This window comes from Strongylocentrotus purpuratus, unplaced genomic scaffold (assembly GCF_000002235.5).
Source record: "Strongylocentrotus purpuratus isolate Spur 01 unplaced genomic scaffold, Spur_5.0 spur5_contig_838, whole genome shotgun sequence".
Classification (NCBI taxonomy): domain Eukaryota; kingdom Metazoa; phylum Echinodermata; class Echinoidea; order Camarodonta; family Strongylocentrotidae; genus Strongylocentrotus; species Strongylocentrotus purpuratus.
Window position 1 is genome coordinate 171,120 of NW_022145544.1, and position 21,714 is coordinate 192,833.

The 21,714-nt window shown below is 36.6% G+C and overlaps 1 protein-coding gene across 1 annotated transcript; it reads right to left on the minus strand.

The window, feature by feature from the left end:
• Positions 1 to 3,514: 3,514 nt before the first annotated feature.
• On the minus strand, positions 3,515 to 9,938 carry LOC580189 (sentrin-specific protease 8). The gene is made up of 6 exons (XM_030986517.1): positions 9,820 to 9,938; positions 7,369 to 7,457; positions 6,808 to 6,916; positions 5,931 to 6,100; positions 5,155 to 5,375; positions 3,515 to 3,734 (listed from the first exon to the last, which is right to left on the minus strand). The coding sequence occupies exons 1-5, from the start codon at positions 9,936 to 9,938 to the stop codon at positions 5,209 to 5,211; spliced, it is 654 nt and encodes a 217-aa protein (XP_030842377.1). The 3' UTR covers positions 3,515 to 3,734; positions 5,155 to 5,208.
• Positions 9,939 to 21,714: the final 11,776 nt, after the last annotated feature.

Sequence of the window (21,714 nt, forward strand, 5' to 3'; positions counted from 1 at the left end):
GCATACGACATAACACATACACTTGAGCATTCCAACTGCGTACATTCTCAGAGCAATAGACTTTTGATACGCAAACAATAGGTGAGGGTACTCAAGCGGGATGACAGTGATCAGGTATTACTATCATCATCATGACAACAAAAAAAGTAATATTGCATTAATGATGTTTTCTCGGATTTTTATATAAAGATTTACATGCAGCCTCAAAATCATAACGGAGTTTAACATTTATGAGAAGCAGCATATATTTGTTTTACAACTATATCAGGTTATTAGATCAAATTAATAAAAAATGTATTTAGTAATAGTGAGAAATGTAGGGAGAAAAACATGAAATGATGCGTTGTTTCATTTTAAAATCTTTTTGGATATAGGCGCCATGCAAAAAGGGTAGGCGAGATGAGCTAAACTGTATTTTTATATAAAACGAATTTGAACTGATAATATGTTAATGGAATATCAATAACAATATACATGTACCATTACAGAGAATTGATTTATGAAAAAAATGTGCAATTGTTATCAACAATGAACACATGAATGATTATCGTCAGTACTTGTATTTTCTGGTTCAATAAAGAGTGATTAGAATGATTATGATTTAATAAAATGTATGCAACATATTACTAATTGTATTATTGAAATATGTGTAGATGAAATAATTGTTGAGAATTATGATGTATATTGTACACAGAACGCATATGAGAAGTGTATAGAACCACTTCAGGTAGAATAATCACTTCATTTAGTGAATTTTTGAGACACACAAATTAAAGTACAATCATGACAATGATAAACGCAATGAGAAATATTTTTGTGGTATTTAAGTGTTTATTTATATCATTTATACTCTTTTATATTTAGCAGGACAGATTGTAAATCATTTGAATATCACTTAATGAAATGAGAGATTGTTCATAGATGAAATCGTGTTCACTGGAATATATAGAATAATAGACAGGAACAAATATCTAGGTATTGAAATTGCATATATTGGAATTGTTTTAATAACTTCTGCCAAATTTGTCAATGATATTTGCAATTAAACTTTGATGTCTCTAACATATATGTTTTTTTTATTAAAGAGGTAATTATTATACTTATCGAATCAATTAATAACTAATCTTAACAAATTGGAGTTGGATTTGTCAAATAAATCAAGTAATTCATTTGTATTAGATTAAGTGATGATTGCAATCTAAAACTCAATAAATACTTTTATCTAAATCCCTAATAACATGGATAATCTTTTATCATTCCATTTGCATTTCAACCATTCAACTATTGAGCAATAAATACTGACTCTAACATTAAATAACAGTTATAAAGTCATTTAAACATATTTGTGGCTAACACCCAGTAAATAAGATCGATTGATCGATCTGTAATTGAAAAACAAGTCAGAAAAAATCTTGATACCAGCTGGACCTGAACCTGTCAGATTTGTTCGGACTTCTTTTTCAATTACAGATCAATCAATCAATCTTATTTACTGGGTGTAAGCTACAAATATATTTTAAAAGTTCTCCCAGGAAGCATTACATTTTTTTTTAAAGTTATAAAGTCTTAATTAAGACATATGATAATTACATTCTTTATGAATTTAGTTGTCAAACAAATTTCATTAATGGGATGTTCATATTCTCTATCAATAAAAACAATGAGAATAAACAGGCATGACTATACAGTCTAAAAGGATGGCTCCAAATTATTATAATGTTCTTGCAAGGCATACTTTTTAAAGAATAAACACAATCAACCGTTCATCCCTCCTACATCTTTCTATACACGTAAAAAGTCAAAGATATGCTTTTAAGTAAGCAACATGGATCCAAGACCCAACTTCTCGACATACCAAAAGGGACCAGTGTCACAACTTGGACTCAAAGCCAGTGTAGCATCTCATGAAACCATCATAAAAACATGCTTGCTGATTTCCTGTTGAAACCTATGTTCATTTCATAAAACAATGTTTGCAAAATTAGACTTAGAGTACTGTAATGTAATGGCATGAAAAGATGCGATTGGAGCACAAAAAGTGTAATAGTTAGTGATGTTAGTGAATAATAAGTTTTTTTGTTTTGTTTACACATCTGTTTGAAAGGTTTTTCTAAACATTAAGCCTAATTGAGTTAGTACATGTACCGGTATTTACCTACCCCATACTTTAATGATGTGCTTCTACCGTAGGTGATAAAATCATTATTTTGCACAATCACACATTTTGCATTCCAGACGCTGCTTGTTCCACTTCATGTTTGCTAAGCTATCTTTGATGGTTTCACGTGATGCTGCCTAGGGTTACCACCTTAACAAACCATCATTTATTCAATATACTGAGCCACACCTTATTGTCAAAAGATGATGACAACTTCAATTATATGAGAACTATTCCGATGGACTCATAACACATGTAAGACCATTAGACCAACAAAGGTCTGCAGAACTTTCGCTCACCTGAGCTGATGAAAGTAGGGACCTCGCAATAAAGGACCTAGCTCCCATCCCCTTTGCACCAGGAACTGAAGATTTATTAGAACAGTAGGGCAATTTAGGGGTGCTGCTCCAAAGTCCCCTGCAAGGGCAGGTATCCCATTCAAACAAATTTAGGTTTTCTTCACATAAAAATGGTTCCTACCATGTTTAGCCAGAATCCATACCAACATTTTAGTATGAAATCACATCTACACTTCATGATCCATCAGGAGCAAGTTTAAAGAGATATCCTTGATTTAAATGGATTTTTTTAAAACCCATGTTTTGACAGTTCTCAAGATTTGTGCATGCACTTTTTTAAAAGTTTGTCGTGCTTGCATTGCTGTTTGGATGTTGGATATTGAAGGCTGTTCCCAAGACCCCATGGGGGCATATACCTCATTTGAACAACTTTAGATCTCCCTTTCCTGCAGGTAATTCCTACAAATTTTGATGAGAATTCAGCAATGGATGAGAGTTGAGACATGTTTCTAATTATCTTTACCTTTTTCATTGCCCATCTTGAGAAATACACAAATAATATTTCACACAAAAAAAAATTCCAATTGATGTATCTGCTTTAAATTTCAAGAAATATTTTTAGTAATTCCCATTAACATGGATTTTAGCAGTTTTAAAGAGAAGGTAGAGTTCTGATAAGAGGTGAAAAATAATTTGTGAGCGTTTACATTGTTATTATGCAAGTGTGGAAGAAAATGTGCCCTGAAAAGGATGGCTCTTCAAATGCCTCATATTCTAATTATGACATGTAACAGCTTAAAAATGAGGACCACATTTTTATGCCACATGTTTGTATAGTCCCATATAAATCTTTCTGTATACAGTGCTTGTTACTTTTACCAAGACTGGGCCAAATTTCTCATCATTTTGATGATCCCAGAACCTAACAGTACATACCAATACTTATATGCTACATGATCAACTTTTCTGATCGATTCCACATCGCTTCTTTCACAAAGCAATCGCATAACCAGAACTCAACTTTATCTTTAACTGCCAACAGCACTAGAAAACTAAGGTAAAATTCCTCATTTTGGAATAGATTCTAGGACAACTATCAAACTTGTGAGTTGAGATAGTATAATTACAATGAGTGACAAGAGTAAATGTTGTTTAATCCCTGGAAGCGGCAGTTTCTCTGCAAAGATGATGTAGTGCATCACATACCTCAAACACCTCATTGTTTGATGAAGCACCGTGGAACGCTTCTCCCATCAAAAAGGTAAACTTCTGGGATTCTGTGGAAAGGGAACAGATGAAATAAAAGTAGAAAATGCATTGTAGTTCGTAAATGAGGAAGAGGAGCTAGAAAAAAAGAAACAAAGAAACAAAGGAAGACATTTCAAAAATCGGTCCATATGTTTTTATGTTACTCATCCCTAAGGATGCAGCTATATTTCCTCTGAAGTGTTTTAGAGATATATTGACTGCTATGAGAGGTCTGGCTGTTTTTATAGGCTCAAGCCAGTATAGAAACAACCAGACCTCGAGCAGTCGATATGTCTTTAATATACTGGTACCAAATTGACACAAAAAAATACCAAGAATTCTTACCTTATCCTTTTCTTGAGTAAAGATTGGTTAAAACATTACAGAAAATATGAGACACTGTCTGATAATCTTTGCTGGAAAGATGACTGAATATTACAATCATTTGGGAATCGCAGACAAAAAGCACTGCATGGTATCTGAGCTCGCAGTAAGTTTTAACATGTAAATCAATGGGATCTCATCAAAATTTAACTATTTTCCCGGTACCCAAAATCTTTAGGGAATCTCACTCATGAAGTATTAACTGTTACTGGCATTGTTCGTTTCGTTACGGGAATGGCTAAAATCACGACTCCAATTTCAAACTTCAAACTTTCAATTAGTGCTGTAGTCAAACGTTTAACCGTCCGGTATCCGACCGCCCATGGCGGATTCCGTTTTCAATTGGACGGTTTTGTTTTCCCGATTTTGTTTAATTTTTAATTTTTTAAAATTTATTTATTTATTTATTTTTAATTTTCGATTTATGCCCCTCCACCTGGCACTATTCCTGGCAACGTCTCCAAGCTCAGTAATCTGTGTGTCGACTCACCACTCAGAAACTAGAACAACACTCCAATAAGTAAATCTTTGTAATAGATCTCAATATGTAGTTTATAATAATAATTCATCCAATTTTTACACATGGCGTACCACAAGGTTCTATCCTAGGTCCTCTACTGTTTTTAATTTACATTAATGATCTTACACATTCTTCTAAAAACGACATTGTTACTATTATTTGTGACAAGTTCACAAGCACAAATCGGCGCCTTCAACTGCACCTCGCAGTTAAATGAAAGTCCTTCCTTCTTTTTCACACGGACCTGGCTTATCCGCACCCAAAAAAAAAAAAAAATTAAATAAATAAAATTGTTTAACCGAAAACCGCCCGGTTTTGACTGGCGGTTAAACGGAATTGGAGATATCCGTGATGTTACAGCACTACTTTCAATGACATGCTCCTCTCATTAATTCTTCTTCTATTAAAACCAAATAAATATCAGGGTGGGCTTCCCCCTTTAAAGTAACAACTAAAGAGTATTATTTCTCACATTGGTTCGGACAGTCCCTACACACAAGAAAGACTAATAATACAATTTTATGTCAACGGGGACGTAAGCCAACCTTGCACGACGTCAGCACAATGGTTCTCCTTCATCGTCTATCAGAATTTTGTGTTCATTTGACATCGTCTTGAGCAGCCAGCTGGAGAATCAGCTCCTTCAGCTCACCCCTCTTCCTGGTCACACTGGCCTGGGTGACGGCTCCGGTTAGAGGAGTCCCTTGGAAGTGATGCTTGCAGACATGCTCAGCATTGCAGATCACAAACAAACCACAGTCGTAACCTGTAAAACAAAACATACACTACATGTCATGGTCTGCAAATCCCTACCAAGGCTCTGAATGTTTGACAAAAGTTTGGAATAGACAAAAATATATTTACATGTAATCCTGAACCAGAAACATGAATAGTCATTGTAAAGATTATTCTCAAAGAACATTTTTGAAATACAAGAACATAGAAAAAGGACATAATTTGATATAATGCTTTTACATGACAAATAATAATCTTAATGGCAGAGAATGGGATACTGAAAATACTTTATTTGAATAACCAATAGATACAATTTCATTTTTAGTATACATAATGTACATTTTCTCCATAGACCCCAGCCCAATTTCTCTTGGGGTTCATACTCAGCAGGTAAATTAACATACGTTAATTCACTAGAGTGTGAATAGAGGAACTAATTTATAATATTCTTTCACAAACTGAACCAAAACCTGATAAACCTATGATAGGAATCATGTTAAAACGTGTGATGGCATAACTGTTAGATTTAGTGGCCATATGCACTTGGACTCCTGTTAGTTTGAGCCCTATCTACATGCACACTCACAATTTTCCTGCTGAGTACACTGCTCTTGGGCAAACATCACGTGGGCTTTCTCTAGACCAACGTGAGGTTGCATCTTCATTGCTATCTGCCTTGCTGCATGCTCATTGAAAGAACCAGAGGAGTCGTAGTGTCTGAAAGTACTATCTCTTCTGGAACACACCAGCAAGCTCCTGTACAATGGTAAAGAAAAAAGGTCATAGCTAGTAGAGTAGACATAGTTAAATCAATGGAAATCACCCTCGTTGAGCAGTCACATTCATGGGGTACTGAATAGTTCCCTCCTCCAGGGACTGCATATAGGAGTTCCCTATTCAAAGCTCCATGAAACTGTTCTTTGAGCAAGTGCACATTGGCATGTCACAACCATCTCTCTAAATATGCTATAGATGGAAAATGTCAAAGGCAGACTGGTAAAGATTACAAATATCCGATTCTAACAGAATCCTAAACAATTTATGATGAAAGTTTACTGCAAATTACCAGCCCCCAAAAATTAGTAATAAATTTATAAGAACTGGTTTATAATCAACAGATGAGAAAATCAGGTTAATCAGGTTGTGTGTAGAATACAGTCCCACGCATGAAAACATGTGCTGGCTTGATAACTCATTGATTAGTCTCCAACGTATAATTATATTTCCACATAGGCCTAGTGTGCACATTTCCAAATTCACTGATCAATCCCCTAGGCTACATATATAATTTGTACATGTAGTTCCATTGTGTGTAGATTTATTAATTTACTATCTGCCTCCTACAAATAATATACAGTCCCACATATTCATACATGAACATGCTAAGTCACAAACTGGTCGGTCAGTTTGATATTCCATTCTTGGTTTCATGCACCTAGCAAGAAAAATAAAACTCTACTCACCAATGGGATCCACCAACAGACGTGTCAGAGTCATTGTCATTGATGGCTAAAAACACAAGTTGCTTGAAGGCAAGATTTAGAGATTCCAAGAACATCCCAACCTCTGCATCTAAAAGAACAACAATTAATGAAATAATATTTATAAAAAAACATTCACAAAAATATACACTTCAACAAGGTAGATGGAGAGAAAATTTCAAACACTTGCTCTTAAGCCAATGTAGTCTTGAAACGATTCTATATTATTTATGGTCATAATTTACAAGGCAGATTAATCATCAAGAAAGCAAAGCGAAGGATTGTCCTCTGACATTTAAATCATCTTCTTTTTCCATTTACAAAATATGAATACTTGTAATTAAAGATGCATATTGAGTGTTTACAATTCACAAACTTCAACATAACTGCATACTTTGAATACTCTGACAAAGGTATATTTTAGGTATGTTACACAAAAACCATTGATATGAAGGTGCACATTATGTTCTAGAGATTTTTAGAATTATTCAAGGCTTTATGAGGAATGTTTGAAAACATGTGCAGATCATTTTTTTTTAATACCTTGAGATAACTTGATGAACTGAGCTATGTCAGGCCCGATAAACGATACATCATCTGAGAAGTCCTTGAAGAGGTCATATTCAAAATATCTGCATGAGGAAATTCAACACAAAATTTTTAAAATATTTTCTAATCTCATATAACGTAAGTGTTTAAAGTTGTATGTGAACTCAGAATGTACCAGCTTAACCAAATGCATATAGTGACACATACAGACACATCTGGAATACACAAAGCCATTGAACATATGATTTGATATATTGGAATGGTAATTTCGGAAACAATACAGGTAAAAGGCTAAGCTAGCTCGAAGTCCTAATGACATGGACATGGACAGCTACCTACAGTAAGTCATCATGCCTCTATCATCATCATCTATATTATTATTTTACTATCGATTCATCATGTACAGTAGTACCATTACCACTGTGATATGTATGTTGGGTCTATGCTTAAATTTGGCACACACATGTTGATGCAATCTTGCATCTATGTGTGTTTTAAACTATGTACACATAGACTATGTGTATGTTTTGCTAATTCATGATTTGCAGCACGAAAAGTAAATTGTGAAAGAAAAGCAGAGATCTATCTTCAAATTCAAAAGACGGTGGAGCCTAACAAGTTAGGCCTTACTGAGCAACCATGTACATAGTCATAGATGCATCACTTAGGTTCAAAATGTGAGCCTAAGTACGAACAAAAAAGGTAAAAACACAACACACAATTAAAATATAACGTATGAACATAGACCTATTTGACAATTCTGCATGCAGACTACCTTAAATAGGGAGGCCAATGCCCAAATCTAACTTTTTAATTACTAATTTGTTTATACTAAAACTAAGATTAAAAGAAAGCATTTACTTTCACTAAGAAAATCCACCCATCTGCCGACTCCATAGGTTCCATCAAATAGGAGATATCCAGCTGGTTTGTAGCCATTTCCTTCTACGCCTTTCCGTACGTAAGAGCCTTGAAACAATTATATTTCATGTCGCAAAGTTACGTTCATAATTAGACAGGCCCGAGGGACAAAGTTCATGATGAAGTTTAAAACTTCGCGCGAAAGTGCAATCACTCAACAGCGGCTAGCCTTGAATCGGTCGCACACGTACACACCTTCTTCTTCTTAGTTGATCCCTCCACCGACACAGGCAAGCCCCGATGCAGGCTGAAGTCCAGCCATCAATGTGCGAACGATTACATCTTCTACTACTACGAGCCGAAGACGATGGTTCAAAAAAGGAAAGAAATATATATAATTCATTGATATTTACCTTAGATGTGTATTCCAATAATTTGATTTCCTCATGAGTATTCCTTATTATCAACGATCGAGAAGTTACGAGGTCCAATTAAAATCCATCTTGCAGCGAACACAATCATAGCGCACATCCATGCATGCAACGTACGTGTACTAATATTTCTCTCACTCTCTCTCTCTCTCTCTCCCTTTCGCTATACGTAACATACACACTCACTAACCATGTATCATATATACAACACACACCTTCAAATCATGGCTTTCATTTCAATTCTCAATTGGAGTATAGACTGCTCACGTAGACTTTTTTTTTTACTGAAATATCTTTTTAAACACTTCTCATACATTACTGCACGACACTCGTATCTAGTGCTGTGAGAAGAAGGTACTAGGGTCTATAAATAAGACTACGCTTTGCGCACGATTTGACCGGAGCTCAGATTATGTCGCAATACCCTTTATTTTTGGCGCGAACAATGACGTCACTGTTCACTGTTTTCCTTCTCATTTTGAGATGGATGTAGTTATAGGGCTCAAACCAACGCAAGATTGACAGAAACATCGTACTCTATCTACTTTCGAATGTTCAGTTTGTAAAAATCTGTATTTAAAAAGATATAATCTTTTTTCTTTATATTTTCTAGTTGTTAGAAGTGGCAATTGTGAACATCTGAAATGTTGATCTCTATCAAAAGTTCTTTACTCAAAACGGATCCCATATTTTTAGGGTCTACCTTCTGCCAATGAGAAGGTTTTTAGTGAGCAAACCTCTACGCCCTCTAGGATTTTCTTAGTCGGTGGTGCGAGTGCGTCAAGGTCGTCTGCAACCACAATTATTGGATTAAAAAACGTCAAAATCTGCAAGATTGTCAACAAATGGTGAAAGACTGTTACAGATCTGTGATTATAGGTATGTTGTGAAATGTATAATTGTATTTTCTTTTCATATTTTCTTCAATTTTTATTTTTACATCATTTTTTTCCCTTTGCTAATTTTTTGAAGTGGGCGACGAGCGCACAAATCGTAGGTGTAGAAGCCTTACGCCCGGCATTGGCCTCCCTACCTTAAAGAAATATAAATTTACAAACATCTTTTGTTATATATGGGACCGAGCTCAAGATGTGGAAGATCTTGCACACATAACACTCTGTCAAATTCCTGCAGTCATTCACCAAAAACTTACTCGAATGCGAAGGCAATCACTTGGTCATTCAACCATCTTGGTCCTTCAAGTAAGGCTAAATCACTACGTCGAAGAAGGCAGTTGTTATAACTTAGAACAGTTGGCCCTGTACTCGCCATTTTGAAAGAGAAGCTCTGCCGTGCCTGCTATGTGTACGTATGGGACACGCTGCGCTGGCACTCGATATCAGGGTTCTCATACAGTAGACAGCGCACTAGCAGACGATGGTCTCGAGGCACTATTGATATTTGGGTATCGCTCTATATCTCTACGAAAAAAAAATATATGCGGCATTGTTGAATATGAAAACAAGTCATATGGAAAGAGGATCTATAATTAATCCGAAAAAGACTTTCATACAATATTTTTAAGACCTAGAAAAATGTACTTTAAAATAGTAGGTTTAAGGGAATTTCAATTTAGAATGTAAAATGAAAAAATTACTTATACATACTAGAAAACATATGTGGTTGCATTTAAATTTTTAATTAGTAATAAATGTGCCTTTTGTGATAACAATGGAGAGACCTGTGAGAATTTATTTTTTACTTGTGAAAAAGGAGAGTTCTCTGAAGAGATTGTGGTGATTTATTCAATTTATTGGATATTAAAAATATAAACTAGGAGGGAATTTACAATGGTGTAAAACTGAGTTTTAAAATAATGTATGAAAGGAGCAGTTATACTTTTAATCAAATATATGATTATTTTTTTTAATAGCGGAACTCAAAATAGACCCCCAAATCCTCGAAAAATTAAACAAAGACTGCTGGGAAATGAAGGAGAGGAAAGAAAATTAGCTGAAGAGCGATGTACATTAATACACCACCTTGGGAAAAGGGAAACTTCCATACATAGGAACATAGGGACGACGGGGCGAATACATTTATTTTTGGATGGAAAAAAAGGAGAAAAAACAGCAACAAGAATTATGAACATGTACTTTTGTTTTCCTTTTATTATTGCAATTCATGTTTAAGCCAAACTATCAATGTACAGTGCATCCTGTTTTGTTATGAAGAATATGAATAATTTTGTTTAATATGAATGATTTGTAGGCCTACAATATAATAAATATATTGTTTTAATGCATCGCTAGAGCTAGAGGTGAAGGTGGGGGGGGGGGGATAGGCCGAAGGGCCGACCCCTCCCCAATATAACCTGCCGTCGAAAAGCCACCAAAAATAATTAATTTGTTGATTACACATTTCTCTAAACAATCAGAAGAAAAAGATAAGAAATAATGTTACAACTGATGGGTGCACTTTTATAGCAGGTCACCCCTGACTCGGGGGGGGGGGGGGGGGGGGGTCTTTCCCAACATGACTGACTACGCACCCGGGTCCAGAAATGGCGTAGAAGGGTGTCCTTTTTAGCTATACGTCGTCATCGACATTTTTCTTTAAAAGGTGTGTTTTCAAGCACTGATCACGCAAAAACCAAAAAAGGGGGTGCATTTTCTGGTTCACAGGTTCCGACGTTTACTTAAAAACCATTCAAAGCCGATTTCTAACAATTTAGAGGTGTTGAATTTAAAATGTGTGGTATACCTTTTAGGGTCCGTTTTGGAAAATGTGCGATATTTACGCCATTATAGGATCATTACAGAAAAGGTGCGATACGCCAATAGGGTCCATTTAAGAGGTTTGATGGATACGGGTAGGTAGCACTTGTGTATGAGAGTGACCCCGCCCCAACCCTCCTGGCCCCTACATAACAATGACACCGCCTTTGTATACTAGTCTACGGATATTGCAAGAAACATATAAACGTACATGGATATTCACAATCCTCGCATGCCAGTATATATAGCTAGTTTCAAGAGCTAATTCTCTGAGAACTTGCAACCACTAAATACGACCCAATCTTAAATTTTGAAGAGCGTCATCACTGGCAGAGGCTGGAACATACACAGTCATTTTAAAGTAGATATTCATTGATTTTAAAAACAAACTTTATTTTCATTATTGCAAAGTTGAACTTTGATTCGACAAGGTTATCAAAATTCATTGCTTGGAAACATTCAAAGTAATGATTAAAATAAATTACAAATTGCTTGAATACAGCCCCGGCATAGCACCTGAAGAGCTCTCCGAACGCTGCTGAGATGTGTGAGATCACAGTATGGACATGACTGGCACAAGCAGACGATGTCCCATGACATCTCACACATTTCCAGTGCCTGCGTTTTCATCTTCTCTTGAGTTCTTTCTCTTACTTCACTACCGTCAGGCTAAATGTATAATCTATTGCCTCACTCTAAACCCCGCACATGGTTTTATTTTGATGACAAATGCAGCGATACAAAAATAAAGGAATTTGTCGCTTGTAAACAAAATAAGACGCCATTGTATATTCAGCTGCACACTCCGGGGTATGTTCGGCGTTTCAAGAGGGAACAAATGCCGTCCTTAATATCGTTCCGGGGGGTTTCAATTTAAAAGTCTGGTTTCTTTGATTGTTAATGAACCCCTATCCTGTTTATTTACAAGCAAAAGATTTTAGTTATCAGAATCGGGTCATATCCCCTTTTGAATGGTTTGACATGCCATTACATTTATATACACTAAACTCATTATAATTTGAGAAATAATAGCTTTGCAATTATGTTCATTCTCTATGGGATGTCGTCTGCTTGGGCAGTGTTGGTCCATATAGTGACGTCATTAAAACATCGTTATTTTCCCGGCGAATCTCTCGTATATCCCAGCTGCTATGGAGGTGGTTGTATTTGTATTTTTATAAATCACCCGATATGTAGTTGACCTAAAACTTGTACGATGGCCATCTGTTAGCTTACCAGTTTCTAGTGATACATTAGTTGACATATTTGTGATCTTCTTTGAATTTCACCTTTAATGTGTTCTGTGCGTAATCTTTTTAGGCCTATAAAAGTAAACTTACTGTAGAGTACCCCTTCTGTAACAAACGTTCGCCATCATACAAGGAAAACAAAAATCGTTTCAAATGCGCATGCCTATATCTTCAACCTGTCGCCCTCAGACCTTATCACACTTTCGTTTAGTTAATTGGCTTCTATGTCAATTCGTTCTTTCTTTTCAAGGATGCATGATCGACAATTCTTAATCATACTTTGCTTAATACATACTTGACTTGTATACATAAACGAGACATTTTGCCTATGGCCTGCCGCCACATCTTACGCATAATCATGTTTTTGCAGTTATCTTTTATGGTTAACAGGTTACGACATAAGAGAATTCGGAGAAAGCGAGTTTAAGGATAACACAGAATAAATATACATAAACGAGAAAGTCATTTTGCCTATGGCCAAACGCGAAATTTTACTCATACTTTCAATCATTTTTTGCAATTATCTATTACGGTTTACTGGTTATGGCATAAGAGATTTCACTGAAAGCGATTTAAAGATAACACAGAAACTAACGTTAAAGAAAAGTAAAGAATAAGAAGATGATAGCGATATGAAGATGATTATGTCGATGATGATAGAGAAAACAATTTCAAAAACCAGAAGATGGTTAATTGTAGTTTATTTCATTTTATTCTATTTTATTTATTTCGGTATCACCTTTTCAAACAATGTGACCTTTATATGCTTTTTCATTTAAAGGTAAAGACCAGTATTTCATTTTAAATGAAATGAAATGAAATATTGGAAACGCCCCAATTTCAAAAAATAAAATGGAAGCTCTCATTACCAATCATGTGAAAGAATATGTTTTGACTAATACATGATGATAAAAAAATTTGCCGGGAAGCCGCCTACTAATTCATATATTTGGTAAATTTGTTTCTCTCATGGACTGTGAGAGATAAAGGGTAGTCCCATAAACATCTTTCTGTGTATAGTGCTTGTAACTTTACGAAAAATGGGCCAAATTTCTTATCATTTTGATGATTCCAGAACCTTGCAGATGCTAGATGCTAGATGATCAACCTTTTCTGATCGATTTCACAACATTTCTTTCACAATGCAATCGCATGACCATAACTGGTCTTACCTTTAATACATGGGTTTTTTCGATTAGGGCCTGCAGTACATAAGAATTTAAAGGGAAATAAGCATATCGCTTTTATGCCCTTTGACATTAACAAGTCAGTAGACGTAACTTGATGTTTGCTTTCACTCAAAGTATCTTGCAATTAACTTTGGTTATCTCCTGAATACGACCGTGGAAACCCTGTCACCCTAACCCTCAGCAGATGACAGTATTGCTTCCTCATTTACAACGAACCTCATCGTCTTGGGCACATCCAGAAGCAGGTCTGTGGCATCTGGGATGCGAACGATGTCTGTCTAATTATGAGTATAACCTGAGGCAACCATGTTCTCTGCTCTTCACTTACACATGAGACGGAGAAAATTCTATCGCATCCGGCATCAATTTTTCCTGAAATTATTTTTGGGGCATGTTCGGTTTGTTCGAAAATGCATTTCTTGTTTTTGATGCGAAGTTGCGTCTCGAATTCGAGCAAAAAATATGCTTGTTCATCTCTATATGGTGTCTCCTGTCTTTTATGATATCCTGAGGACCCATCAACAATAACTTGAAGAAAGAAAGGAACAAGACTCACGGTTCCAGGGGAATACACATATGAATAATAACTAAGTTACTAAATAAGCGCCCTTGACTAATGACGTCATACTGAACATTCACGTCCTCTCTCTATGTTCGGAAAGGGTTAAAGTTAAAAGGGGATAATACTTATGTGTTTTCAGCTTTTCACGTCATAATGTATACCGTTCACATGACAGATCTTGAAAGAAAATGAAACAGGTAAACCATGAAAACAATAGAATATAATTTTTTTTTTTTTTTTTTTTTTTTTGGGGGGGGGGGGGGATGGGCACATTTCTTCCATGTAGTTATGACACATGTGCTTTCCTGAGGCCGCCACCGCGTTCAAGCTCTGGTCTAAGATAGCGGTCTCCTTCAATTTGGAATGAATTCAGTGTCAACTGTGTCAAGTTTTTGAAAGGCATACTTTATTTTTTTAAATATTCATATTATAATATGATTGTATATGTATTTTTTAATTATATATTATTTTCTGTTCTGTTGAAACAATGCAGGAATAAAATCCTACAATCAATGAAACAATCAACCCTAGCATGCATCAACTTAGGTGAAAACACATTTCAGCGGGTTTTATTTATCCTATTCTCTGACAACTCCTCTTTGCATGTAGGTGCTAACCCGTGTGTCGGTATACTTCACGACGCCTATCATACCTGTCATTCGAGCTTTCTCATCAGGAGCTCGCTCCCGGGCCTGTCGCTTTGATTCGAAATGAAAACTAGCCCAAGCCTGACCCAAATCTCTGCACACATCTCACTCTCTTTCAAAAGAAGGGGGTAAAGGTGTGAATGAGAGAGAGAGAGAGAGAGAGAGAGAGAGAGAGAGAGAGAGGGAGAGAGAGAGAGAGACAGACAGACAGACAGAGAGAGAGAGAGAGAGGAAGAGAGAGAGACAGAGAGAGACAGAGACAGAGAAAGAGAGAGGGAGGGAGAGGGAGAGATGGGGAGGTCTGAAATAAGACGATCAAAACAACTCGTCGTCTGCATGCAAAAAATATCTTCACAGCTTTAGGCAATGTTTACTTATACGACGCTTACACCGTAACACACTTAATTGAAAACTGTAACATGAAAGGCTATACCTTTTTATCAATTGTAGCAACCGTCTAGATAAACCTCCTTCTCATGCAGACCTTTTCTTGATCAAATATACATTGTATTCTCGTCGCCGATTTCTGCGCTCGAGCAGTTTTTGCAATTCAAGCCTCAAGTGCACAAATTGGTGAAAAAAATATGCCAAACCCTTTCGCGATCTTGAAATCTAGAACTGATATGAATCTATATATTTTGGTTTGGAGAGACAACCCTACACCTGTCGCAGGTGGCAGATCTAGTTAGACTCACATATTGACGGTTTTGTTGGGAAGTGACACGCCAGGTCGGTATTCCTAACGGCATTTAACATCACGGGGACATCACCGAGCATTGGATTACAGAGTTTATATCAGTGATGACTTACCTAGATATTGGGACAGGAAACATCGTTTGACCTCTTACTCTACTTGAGGTAAGTTACATCTCCTTTGAAGTTAGATGTTTTTTAATCGATTCTTGGCTTCCGCAGTTATCAATGATTTAACAACTGCGAATCACTGAAAGTGTATACTGTTGTTTGCTTATTTCGAGATACATTTATTTTGGACATTGAAGACGATGACGTCAAAATCTTTCTAGAACGCATCGCTATTTCATAATGGCGCCTCCTGATTCTAGTTGTAAGCTAGAAAGGTCAGCTGTTTCGGGAAACGAGTATAACGTGACCATTAATTTGCCAACAATCTGGTATAGAAAGCAAGTCCGAATGAAATTGATCTTATATTTGTGTGACACAGTGGAAATGGGACCTTATTAACCAAAAAAGAACATGATAGAGTAAGCTTTCCATGAGAGAATCATGGATCGGCGTTATTATGTAATCAGTTTTAAACTCTGCATAGATTTGTATAAAGGACTCAATTTTTAAATTTGTCGTATAAACCTCATCGGACAGTTCCAAATAAAAGCGCGCATGTGTGCGTGTGTGTTTGTGCGTGTGTGTTTTCTTATTTGAAAAAAGGGATAATGAAAATGATTGTTTTAATTTTTAGATTGCAAAATGATCTGTGAATGAACTGCCCTATTCAAATAAAATGATCTCCCGGAATATGCATGTACAAAACCCAGCGAAAGAGAAGGGAAAGGGGTTTGTATGCCGTTTTGGAATTCGTACCATATGCTCCTGTTGAGCGTCATCGTGTTAACAAATAGTATACTGGCGACGCCTAGGTAGAGTCCCCCCCCCCCCCATCCCCACGAGAAAAAAAATGAGTCTCATTGATTTCGTTTACACACGCTTTTTCAATTAAAGGGGAAAACTGTGAAATTAGTCCTTTAGTCCTATATGTTAATTCAAATAATGATAAATGATCATTGCCTTCTTTTTATAATTGCTATATTTATGTTAAAGTCCCTTGAAAGGGCATTCAGAATAGAGAAATTGCAACATTTTTAAATAATGGAATTCACACCAATTGCACGGTGTTTTGTAAATGACGGACAACATAATTTGATACAGTAATAGGACAAAATAGAAGGAGGTGAATACCCTGTCAACCTGGATACAAGTAGGTGTACTGATATCATATACAAGGATCTTTTTATGAATTAAACGGAATTTAATATCAGTGACAGGCGGAAATTTACAGACAAATTGTTTATACGCTGCTCTATTTCACATTTCTGCTGGTGCATCCCTGGATGTTGAGAGATTATTAGCGCTGATGGGTATACCCTATTATATCTTTGGCAAATCGCTCTGTTATTATCACAGCCTTTATGTATCGCTTTATATTCAATCCCTCCATCATTCTTCGCCCTGACATATCCTCTGGCTAGCAGATTAGATTTAATCTAATTTTCTAAACGTATTGTGACAAATCGCCCAACGCCTTACGACTCTATCAGAGACGTGAAGATATTTAGTGTCCAATCTGTCCTAGATTTGTTTCCACATCAATTTCAGCTCGTAATAACAAAGAGAAGGGGGTCAGTGTTCTAGTATTACTTACTTTTTAATACTGACCACAAGGCTCGATCGCTAATGATGCAAAGCGGTCAAGTCTGTCTAGCTGGTTTGACCGCTCAATCTATCCTTTGACCAAGGAACTCCTTGCTTTGACATCATTTCCAGATCCGAAGCAAGTCCCTCTCGGAAGAAAACCGAGGGTTGAACAACTGCATCATCCATTTTGTTCGCGGACTTTAGCAATTTGTGCTATCAGAAGTACAGTGTGTGTCAAGATAAAATCAAGAGTATCAGTTGTGTCAGGTTGTCACATGAAAATGTGTTTGCATGCTCTCAGAATTTAAGAATTCAAGAAATACAATATGGTATCATTTTGACATTTTTGTGGTCTCCATTATTACCAGATCGAATAAGGTGCTCCTGTTTCATCCTACTGAAAATGTGGGTATACTAATATTTTGTGAAATATGAAAAAAACAATATTTGTCGCTTCAAGCTAAAACCTGCTCATATTTTTGCGCACCATGTAGATTTACTTGGTTGTAATGGTCCGTGTTTTGGATGCTAAAAGAAGAATGACCTTTTATGAAATATGCATAACTTTAAGTGCAGGCTTACACCTCTATACCTCCCCCACCGGACTCCCCACCCACCCCACCGGAAAATAAGGCCTATACATGCGCGTCATCTAAATATGACGGTTTCCCAATATTATCAATTTTGAAAGAAAGAGGGGTCGGTGCACAAATGGGGAAACTTTACAAGTGGGAACACCGCAGCGTAGTGGTTCGTCCACTTGAAAATTTGCAATGAAGGTTAAGGGTTCGAGTCCCTACACGCTGCGTTTGTCCTTTCGGAATTCTCTCTGCTTTATACACCTCTTCGGACACTGGTGTAAAGTGGGTTGCTGGTAGCAATTTTATTTCGTTGAAACAAAAATGCAATGTGCGCTGATAGCAAATGCCGAAGCTGAAGTCGGCCTAATACTTTATAACGATTTTTGAAGCGCATAGAGACGATTTGCCATACATGCCATATTGAACGGACTATTGTGGTTTCATTTTATGATAATTATGGAGGAAATCGTTCCCGTGTTACGGGGAATTGTATCAAGTGCACAATATACCAGCATATTTTTATTGATGGAATATGTGATTATGTTTACAATCAAAACCTGCAAGGTCATGAAATTGGATAGGGAGTCATAATTAATATGCGATTATACAATCTCAGTGTGGTGATAATTATGAGTATATACTCAGTTACATTTGTGGTGCCAACGTTCGGTCAATAGTTATTTTTGATCAGTTTTATTAGTTATCCGTTAGTGAAGTCGTCGTTATGTTATCAAGTTTCCAAGGTAGTTCGATCTAACTGAGACTCAGTCTTGAATTAAGTAAAGAACAAAAAACGCCTAAAAAATGGTCATGGTGGTAGTGTTGTGACTTTGCTGAAAGAGTCGACGATCAGCAGGGGGTAGGGAGGGGGGGGGGGAGGTCGAGCTTCGAGCCGAGTCTATCCAAACTGTGACTCAAGTTGAGTCAAGTCAGCTCCAAAAGCTCAGTTGAATCGAATTTCTTTACTCATTTCATTATTGATGCTTCGACACCCAAGGCTATAAGGAATCCCCACAACCATTTTTTTTTTTTACTCCAGCGTCAATTGCCATTGACTTTCAGTAGTTCTTATCGAACAATAATACAAAGTATGTCATTTCAAGTAGTTGAAAGTCTTTGTACAATGGGGTTGAAATATGAATGTCACATTAATTATGGCCGAATGGAAATGGTAGAATATTACATACGCTGCAAACGCCTGGGAATTTCGATTTAACGCTTCAGATGGCACTGCTCTATAGGAAATTGTGGCCTTACACAATCAATCATAAATTACCAGTGGTGCATTGTAATTTGTGGTGTTTGATTAATACTCAAATACGTTACGATCTTTATAGCTAGTCTTTTTTATGCTACCACAATGCAACCGCATAGCAAGTACCTGACAAGAAATGTTCTGTTTGTATATACAATCATGTATATTACCTTCAAAAAGAAAGAAAATGTGTATATCATAGTTTGCATTCGTACCAAAATAACTCTTATGAAAGCATAATTCTAAGCAGATTGGTTCACATTTATTTCTTGTAGAAAGTGTTTTGACAATACTTTGTTATTGGCCTCCATGAATATCTCCTCATAAACACATAGCAATGACTCAGCTACTTTTTAGTAAGGAACATAATACAAGGAACATCATAATGTGCAGGTGATTATGTACACAAACACTACTGTTCATCAAGTGACCCTTCATTTCAAATGTATGAGGTGAACATACATTTATTTATACTTATTCCTTAATATATAAACAGATATGCCTTCTCGCAGCGGAGGTTGAGGGACCCTTGGCGAGAGCATCACAGAAGACAGAGCGATTCTAAAAAAAAAATCTCGCATGCAGGATCGTCTCAATTACGTAAAACTAGTTTTGTGGATCTCAATGGCGATAGCTCAGTCGGTATAGCAGTGATCTCGTAATCCGGTGACCCGTGTTCGAAACCAAGGCGATGCGCTAGTGCCCTTTGGTAAGGCATTGATCCTCATTACCAGGTCCCTCGGAGAGGACGTAAAGCCGTCGGCCGTCTGGTTGCTAACTTACAAGCATTTATGCTTTCTTAGCAGTCAGGTAAAATAACCACCACCATTCCAATGTTACTCGTGCATGTAAACATGGCGCAAGAAGAAGAAAAAGAAGATGAAAAAGAAGAAGAAGATTAAAAAGAAGAATAAGAATAAGATAATGATGAAGAATGCAGGAGAAGAGGAAGAAGAGCCGAGAGATCCAAACACTGAGTGAAACGTTGTACTTATAGCTATAGATCTTATTAATCAGGAAGATTTCGTTTGAGGTCCTTGAAGTTTGTTTGCAGAAGAGAACACGTTCCTCTTAAAATGTGACAAACAAGAGCTATCTGTCGCAGCGTCAACGAGATGTGAAGTGCTTAGCTAACAAAACACTTCATTGAGTGTCACATATCATCCCACTTAAATAACAATATTAAAGAATAAGTTCGGTTGAGAAGATCATGCGTTCGAACTCCCTTCGAACTCCCCCATCTATTTAAAGATACAGTTGAGTTCTGGTCCTGCGAAACGGTGTGGAATCGATTAGGAAAAAATTGATCATATAGCATATAAGTATTGGTGTGTACTGCAAGGTTCTTAAATCATCAGAATAAATTTGGCCCAGTCTTGGTAAAAGTAACGAGCACTGTACACAGAAAGATGTATTTGGGACTACACAAACATGCGGCATAACAATGGGGCCCACATTTAAGCTGTTACATTTCATATTTAGAATATGAAGGCATTTAACTGAAGAGTCATGCTTTTTCTTCTTATGTCCTTCCACAATTTCATGATAACAAAGAAAAAGCTAAAAAAATATATGTCACCTCTCCCCAGAACTCAACCTTCTCTTTAAACTTTAAAAACGTCTAATCAAAATTAAACTATGTACAAAATATACAAGTTCATATCCGAAGCGCTATATTGCTAAGAAAGTGTGCCCTGCACACGGGCATTTTGGCAGGGGAAGCTTTGAATTGCACTTAAGTCATCCTCCTGGGCCCACCAATGAAAAATTCCTTTATAAACCAGGCCCAAAATAAGAGAGCACTGCCTTCAACTTTCTTATGCCTACTAAAATGATCCGGATATAATCCCGGGGATATGATATTGTATTACCTGTTGTTATTAGGTTATAAACGTTGGTAAAGCCCATTATATTACTGCTAACTTGCCATGGAAATCTTCTGAGTTCTACAGTGTATCTGTTAGGAGGCAGAAAGGTGATAACTAACAGCATTTTACAAAGATTTAACACCTTTTTGAAACCAAACAGGCGATTGATGTCTTGTGACCCTTTAACCCTATTAACCGAAGCGTGTTGATTGGTGTACACTTTGACAAATTACACTTCCTTCAATTTGCACATCCTTAAAATGACAGTGTAGACTAAATGTGTGGGTCACTGTGATCGGCATATGTTTGAGGAAAAACGGTTGCATGTCGATTACTAAGTAAAAATATATAAGGAAATGGGAAAACCACGTCACGACATAGTACATAGTGATTCATTTGCTATTTTCTTCACCTTGTTTTCTATTCTGGGATTTCCAAGCTCGCTAAATGCATTTGAAATGCAATAGTGGGAAGTTATTAGACTTCAATGCAATCTCCATGATTCGATATGAGGTGACAGGATGCGGCGAAATAGTACCTGCATGGAGGTGAGATTCTCGTTACAAATGGGGGCAAATTTAATTGTC